At 34.9% G+C, this 8,306-nt stretch overlaps 1 protein-coding gene across 1 annotated transcript in view; it reads left to right on the top strand.

Moving 5' to 3' along the window:
* Positions 1-3,648, top strand: part of LOC106945913 (heat shock 70 kDa protein 12A-like) — a 17,813-nt gene extending 14,165 nt beyond the window's left edge. Inside the window, exons 2-5 of the mRNA XM_015029927.1 lie at positions 1,196-1,488; positions 1,568-1,792; positions 1,873-2,044; positions 2,175-3,648. Coding sequence (XP_014885413.1) covers positions 1,207-1,488; positions 1,568-1,792; positions 1,873-2,044; positions 2,175-3,199 — 1,704 coding nt within the window. The 5' untranslated portion in view covers positions 1,196-1,206 and the 3' untranslated portion in view covers positions 3,200-3,648. The remainder of the gene's footprint in view (positions 1-1,195; positions 1,489-1,567; positions 1,793-1,872; positions 2,045-2,174) is intronic.
* Positions 3,649-8,306: the final 4,658 nt, after the last annotated feature.

Genomic DNA, 8,306 nt, shown 5'->3' with positions numbered 1-8,306 from the left:
TGTTTCTATGACGTCAGTACTGATCAAGTAACTCAATAAACAGTCAGACTCAGCTTTGAGTCTTTAGAGTTTTCTCTGTCCCTGGCTTCTTCTGAGAACATGTTGATATTAGTCCAGTATTTTACTTTTTCTATAGAGGTATATGTTGAGTAAAATCCATACCAGGAATTAAACCTCATGCTGGGTTTTTTTGTTTGAATTTTTTAGATGTGTATACATATATTCTTTAAAATACACAATAATGTAGTTTAAATCTAAAGAACGACGTTACCTTGTCTGCTGAAAATTCCAGGCGATCTCAGAAAACTTGTCACAACTTAAAAATGCAGAAAAAAAATATTTACAACCAATCAGCTATATTAATTAAGAAATCCAGTGACTATACAAGTCTAGGAGTCTCTAGACGGTTAATGTTTTAATATGTCACATATTTCTTTATTTAACTTTTAATTCAGAAACGTTACCTGCTATTCTGTACTTTAGTTTTGCTGCGTATAATGTAGGTTAAATTGTGTTTGATTAAATACAATCACTTAGTTTTCAAAAAAATTTCAATTGCTATTGGTCACCTTTTTTCATGAGGCGCTCGTTGCTGTTCATTTTCCGCCTTCTTGTCTCTTAAAAAGATGAGAAGAATATTAGCTGCTAAAAAAGTAAAATAGTAACATAATAATGCATAAACAATACAAAGTAGCAGTTATAAGCACATAAAGAATATAATGTAAAGCTCATTTCTGATGTTCCTTATCAAGGGCAACACTTTGTAAGCTAATTTATTTTTTAATTTGTGTATTTCTTGATTTTATAAAATGAAAAACTTTCTTTGGGCCAGGGTCAGATTTGTCAAATATAAAAAGTGTTGTTATAATTTGGGATTTAAGACAACATTATTTTAGATTTCAAATACATTAATAATCAACATATTTAACTGTTAACATTTTAGTTGACATAATAAAATTTTATTTTATCTTTTTTAACTATTCAAGGATTAGAAGTTGTGTTTACCTGGCCTTATCTTGTCTCTTTCCTCCCTTGTCGCTCATTCTTGCTTCGTCCAGAGTGAATTTGTCAGAGAGATACTTGAACTAAGAAGATATGCCTTCCCTGAAGGGGAGTGTTTAAGACTTTCAGTAAGTCCTGCCTACTGACTTTATAAGTGAACAACAAAATCTGCATCACACTCAGTCAGCAGGAGCCGTTCCTACGATGGGAGACTCTTTCATCATAGCTGTAGACTTTGGGACTGCATACAGTGGATATGCCTTCAATATAACATCCAGAGATAAAGAACTTGAGCCTACTGTGAAGTATTGGGGTAAAGAGTACGGAAGAGAAACGCCAAAGACTCCTACCTGCATCCTTTTTGATAAAGATAAACAGTTTATCAGCTTTGGATTTGAAGCTAAAGAAACGTATGTGTCAAGAATGGGAACAGAAGCAAAAGATAACTTATTCTTCGAAAGCTTCAAGATGTCCCTCTATAAACGAGTGAGTAGAACGTTTGTATCTACATTTAATTTACAAGTAAATTAAATAATTTACTAATGTAATAATCCAAATTCTTCAGAAACTCAGCCTGGATATGAAGATTAAAGCCATGAATGGGAAAGAAATGAAAGCTCTGCAGGTTTTTACAGAAGCTCTAAAATTTCTGAAGGAAGATGCTCTGAAATACATCGCTCAACACACTGCAGGGAAACAGTTCACAGCTTCTGACTTCACCTGGGTGCTAACTGTTCCTGCCATCTGGGATAATTCAGCTAAAGAGTTCATGAGAGAAGCTGCAACTCAGGTAACATAAAAAATACTAAGACTTACAACAAAAGGCTTTTGTGGATCTCCTAATGTATAAGACACTTTTGTTGCTTTAAGGCAGGTATTGTGACCAAAGAAAAGGAAGATAAATTGATCATTGCACTGGAACCAGAAGCAGCTTCGGTCTATTGTAAGAAACTTCCATCAGACGGTTTTATTGCAGAAAACCTGGGGAATCTAAAACTGGACCAGTCACCAGGAACTCAGTACATTGTTGTTGATTGTGGCGGTATGACATTTCATTAAAATTTTCAGAAAACGTCTAAACCATACAAAAACATTTAAGAAGTTTTTTTTAGATTTATATATATGTTTAGTTTCCTTAGCAATAAAGGATTGTCTCTTGTTTTTTTTTGTAGGTGGAACCATTGACATCACTGTTCATGAAGTCCTGGAAGGAGGGAATCTGAAAGAGCTAAACAAAGCCTCTGGAAATGATCTGGGAGGACAAACTGTGGACAGAAAGTTTAAAGAGTTCCTCCAAGAAATATTCACTGGAGTCTGGCATGATTATGAAAAGAAATTCCCCAGTGAGGTTCAGAAAATTATGTATGACTTCACACTTTTCAAAAGACACGAAGATGATGTAGAAATTCCCTGCCCATTTAACCTGGGGAGAATGGCTGAGAAAAAGAAAAAAATTGAGAAGTATTTTAAGAAAGTGCAAGGGGCAACCTGGGATGAGGGAGTCATCAAAATCTCTAAAGAGAAACTGAGAGAATTCTTTGAAGAGAGTCTACAGGGAATAACTCAAAGCATAACAGAAGTTTTCCAAAAACAATTCAAAATTAAGTACATCCTGTTAGTCGGTGGATATGCTGACAGTGAGATTCTACCTAACCACATTACTGACGCGTTTATAGATGACTGTAAAATTCTGTGCCCATTCAAGCCACAAGAAGCTATAGTGAAGGGAGCTGTGGAGTTTGGAAGAAACAAGGGAGTGGTGGCATCTAGAAAAAATCCCTTCACTTATGGACTTGGTATCTCTCAGAGGTTTGATAAGTTCAGGCACAGGGATGACAAAAAATACACCAACAAAGATGGTGTTTGGTGTAGAGACATATTTATGAAGCTGGTGGATGTTGGTGAGGATGTTCGTTGGAATGAAACCAGAGAGCACATCTTATACCCGGTAGAAGCAGCTGAGAAAGCAATGAGCTTTTCGTTTTATCGCACAAAGAAAAAACATGTAACATATATTGATGAATCAGACACTGAGGAAATTGGCTCGCTTGTTGTTGAGTCTCCTGACACTACATTTGGTTTGGATCGTGAGATCAGACTTAAAATAAAGTTTGGCTTCACAGAAATGACAGCAACAGGCACTGACAGAGAATCAGGCTCAACACAAACGATAAAGTTAAACTTCATGAGGAAGTAACAGAAAAGACACATCTTTGTTGACTTTTTTTCCAAATAGAAATGAGAATGAAACCTACAGAAAGAGACTTAAAGAAGGTTTAAATCTTCAGCATGGTTAAAAAGACAGTGTTGGAGGTTGCTAGCTGTGAAACATTACGGACTACCTTACTATGATTTATTTTAACAGTTCCATAAAATGTCATTTTTTAAACTAATTGCACATGTCACAAGGTAGATCGTTGTTGGGCAGCTATAATCAATTTGCCATGTTACACAGAAAAAAGTTTTATGATAAAGACCAACTTGTAACGTAATTGTGATTTTATTACATGCAGATTAAACATTACAGATTGTTCTAACAAAATTTACATTTTAAAGTTTTGAGAACCAGCTATGATTGTGGCTCACTGAAGAATCTGGACTGTGTCCAGTTGGGTTTTGTTTATTTTATCTGCAGTTTATATTTTAAGAATAGCATGTTTTAAATAAAGAAACACAACAAAATATGTCCGCAACATAAATTGTGTAGCAAAAGAGCACAAATTACCTCACTCATGGATATTTCATTTGCTTTTTTTGTAACTCTTTTTTTTGTAAAATTGCTGTAGTGAATACATTATTTGTTTTGTTTTGTAACTAAAATGTTGATGGATTTGTCTTCAATAAAATGTTAAGAATTTATGTTGTGTATTTTTCCATTATTGGACATTATTGGACACTGCACTGGCACCCTCCCCTCAGCATCAGTTATAGTTTGTGTAGGCCATAGACTCCATAAAAACAAATAAATGTTGAACAGTACAGATGAAACACATTGGTTCTTCTTCAATCATAGAATAGTTTATCTGGCATGTGATAAACGTTGTGAATTTTGAAGGTAATTTTTTGTTATGCTGCAGCAGGACACCACCTTTACCAACCTCACTCTCCATCTTGGTTTGTGATAGCATTTACTTTTCTGTAATGTGGACTAAGCAACAATGTTTTACCTATTTTTTTTTCCACTGAGTCCAAATTACTGCATCGCCTTGAGCTTCTACCTGATCCAGTTAAGACTGCTCCTTGTCCTGATTTATACAGCGTTCCCTCAGTCAGTAATGATCCGGCTCTTTCTCATTCCCCACACATCTATGATTCTGCAGTCAACCTTCTTACTGTTGCTCTTCATCCATCTGGGTAACTATACAATCTTTCACTTCCAAGATGAAAGGCCATCTTACACATGTGGACATCATTGTTAGTACTCAGATTAAAAGATTTAATTTAAAGTTTCAAGATAATCTTTAAAAATTATCAGTAGCAAGGGTCTTCGGATTTCCAAGGTCTCTAACTGATGTTGCCCTCTTTGATCTTTTTTCTATTATCTTTAAAAGCAGCACTTTTGTTGACTGGAGATGTTATAGGAATGCACATAGTTACAGTTAAGTTGCCACATTGACACTTTCCCTTCCACTTTATCCTGTAACTCACCAAATGAGCTGGTATGCAGTAAGTGTTAATACAATGTGGCTCATTGATCCCATATAGACAAAGGTTGTGTCTGGTAAGAAGAAATCTCCTCTTAGTAAGATGTGATAAAAAGGGAGTGTTAAAAAGCTGACAAGATGGCCAAAGTTTGAACTCCAAGTTCCCTGTGACGTCTGTAAAAGATGTTTTTACAGGTACGACACACAACTGAAGAAACCAGAGAAATCCTTGTGCTTCATTTGCCACAGCTGACAAATGAACAAACCCTCCTGTGTCAAAACTCCACTCTACCAGAAACTGCAATGAAGATGTCAGTAAATGTGAAGGCTGGTCAATGCATTAATATCAAGTCAATACCATTAAACATGATAAAGGAGTAACTGGAGAACTGGGTGAGATTTTCTGGTCCACTATTTTACTGGTTTGAGTCTTACTTAAAGATTAGGTTTTAATAGCCTTATTGTCTTCCTTTAGTCATATAATATCTAAAAATACCTCCCTGAAGAAAGTTCCCAACATAAAAACTAGAGTAACTGTTCCTTCCTTCAAATCATAAAGTGATTGCTTACAGTTATTCCTGGTTTAACCTTTGTACCACAAAAGTGTCATGTAGCTGCACTGAAGATGAAAATAAAAGATTTATACAGAAAACCGGTGATAGAAGTAATCATTTCCCAGCAGACTCATTTCTCAGAATATAAATGTGAATCTTTAACGTAGATTGATGAAACACTGATAAGGATAATCACATGATAGATTATTCCAGTAAATGCAATTAAACTCTGTTGAGAACTCTAACCTGTGTAGTTAGATTGTCTGTTTAATTTTGGCTTTGTATTAAACATTATTTACACACACTGACAGACATACCAAGCAGTATTTTACAAAATGTTTATGACAACAGAACTGTTACACATTTAAAAGTGTATACCTTTACATTAAGATAACACAGTTCTTTATTCATCCCATTTCAAATATCATGTGTGATCCACAAAACTTACACATCCACGTGATCTAACTGATCAAAATACAAACAATAAAAAGACAGTTTGATGATCATGGTGCAAAAAGTCTCTTGTTGAGAATCACAAGAATCTACAGGCTGGAAGGAGTTTTGACAAATAAACTAAAGATTTGAGTAAAAGATTTAGATAACCTAGTGCTGTTATCTAAGAGGAATATGATGCAGACAATGGATGAATGAATTTAAATTGTACTGAACTGTATTCATTTGAACTGAACAACATAAAGTTTGCCTATCAGTATTTTTGTCATCTCCTAGGATTAGGGTTAGTAGCCTTTATGTTGTAAGGTGTTTCACTGGCTTAGCATTAGCTTAAGCTCTTCTGTGGCCATCCTGTTGTTTCTCTGTCTCTGCCTTAATCTCCTCCTTTTTCCTGCTTTGTGTATCAGATGATTAGTTGCTCATCTGCCTCCTTTAGTGATAATGGTATCTGCAATAAATGTAATGTTTCTGTAGTTTTGGAAATGCTGTTGAAAAACCAGCAGATAGTCGAGGCCCCGAGGGCCAGAACAGGAGACATCAAATCCCACCTGAAACTTTTGGTTAAGCGTGAACAATTGACACATGGACCCTTTCTCCAGTGACACTGTTTTGAATTTAAGCAGGTTTGACCTTTTAAACAAAATATGGGAACTTTAGTTTTTTTGTTTTTTTTTCTTTCAGCCTCTTGTCTCTTTTTTATCAGCATAATAATTTTCAGAGTACCAGAGGATCCCAGATCCTCGTCTGTCAGTAATTGTCCTGTTAATCACCAAAACCTATAAAGGATAACCTGAAGTGAAATTATGGAGTTAAAAACTGGAACGTATCACATTGCAGCAGTCAAAAAAGTTTGCGTCATATAAAAATAAAATAATAAAACAACAACAAAAAATGTAATAAAGTGTAACAAATATGATTTCCCGGCAGGCTTTACATAATAAACTGAACATAAAAGGGAGCAAAATCTAAAGATCATCCCAACATTTTGCTAACTGGTAATGCATGTGACAATGGCAGTCTGCATTGTGCCACAGTGTTTAACATTTGATAGGAACATACAGTAATATTTGCAACTCTTTATTGAATATAGTTTTTACAAATACTGGTAATCCATATTTTTTTGTTTGTTTGTTTTTAGCTTTTCTGGGATCAGGACAGAGGAATTACAATTTTTGAAAGGAAAGTCAGACCTTTCTTCATCTTGTGACTCTCCAATTCACTCTAGGGGATGACAAAAATACTGACAGGCAAACTTTATGTTGTTCAGTTCAAATGAATTCAGTTCAGTACAATTTAAATTCATCCATCCATTGTCTGCATCATATTCCTCTTGTAGGGCTGATAAGATTTCACATAATCCATCATGGTATCTACTTAGCATAAGAAATAAGAATAAATTAGAGTATGTTTTTCAGTTGTATATTCAGGAATTATGTGTCCATCCAAGGATACAAATGTTTCAGAAACTTGGTAATTTCTGAAAAATGAACTGCAGTAACTACTAATGTCCAGCAGATGGCAGAACAGCAGCGTTAAAACGCCGATATCACAGTGTGAAACGTCTTTAACATGTTTGGGATTTTATTTTACCAGCTCCATCATCAACTTGATGTTTTCCTGCTTCAGTTGTTTTCTATCTGAAGATAAAATACCTGAATCACTATGCTGAACAGCTTTAATACATACATATTGTAATCAGAATTAATGTCACTGCAATCTGGAATAAACAGAACTAAAGCCTGAAATAAGCCTGAATGACCTTTAAATAAAACTTGATTTAAGTCTGGATTAAATAAGGCAGATCTCTCATATAAATATGACAAATTTTATAAATAAAATACACAGAATCTGAAAGAAACTGAAGTGAAAGCTGAAGTAAATCTAAAGTAAATGACAGATTTTTCAATGAAACCTGACTGAAGACAGTGAATTTTAACACAAAGCCTCCAGAAGGAACAGCAGAATCCTATGGAAGAGAAAAGTGTAATCTGAAATGTGGATGAATCATGAATCTGTTAGATTTATTTATTAGGAAATCTACTAAACAATAATAAATTGTGGCATAAAAGTATAACCTGGAAAGTACATGATTAAAGGTTTCTGGCAAATAATAGGACCAAAGACTATTTAAACTTAATTTTAGAATAATTATGTAATTAAGAAAGAAATCTATTGTTTTCATCTCTTGATTTTATCAACGATCTCTTCTGAAAGGTTCTGATTGTTTAAATGTGACAAAAGAAAATAACATTTAAATAGTTTCTGTCTGGTTGTGAACACTCCTTATCCCACTGGCAGAAACTGTTTCTGCTGATGAAAGAGGAGGAGAAGGAAGAGGACTGGTCTCTGAAATGAGCTTTCATAGTTTCTAACGAAGCTGGGAGGACGAATGAAAGCTCCCTGAGAGTCAGAGTCCAACTTATCATCACTACAGAGATGGTCGGAGTATTTTCTCTTTCTTCTGGAAACTGATGAGTTTCTGGTTTAGGAGCAGCAGGAGTCAACATGAACATTTTAACTGTGAGTGAAAAATTCAAGACAGCCTGGTTTGGGTCAGACTCAACTGTTTCTGCTGTTTCTGGGTTGTTACCAACAAGCTTGGCAGGTATATGATTCTGTCAATACGTTAGCAGCTAGCAGAGACAATAACAAA

This window comes from Poecilia latipinna, unplaced genomic scaffold, assembly GCF_001443285.1.
Source record: "Poecilia latipinna isolate Pla-1442-1.1 unplaced genomic scaffold, P_latipinna-1.0 Scaffold167, whole genome shotgun sequence".
NCBI classification, from domain to species: Eukaryota; Metazoa; Chordata; class Actinopteri; order Cyprinodontiformes; family Poeciliidae; genus Poecilia; species Poecilia latipinna.
Note: the sequence above shows the minus strand (reverse complement) of the source record. Positions and strands in the feature narration are given on the sequence as shown.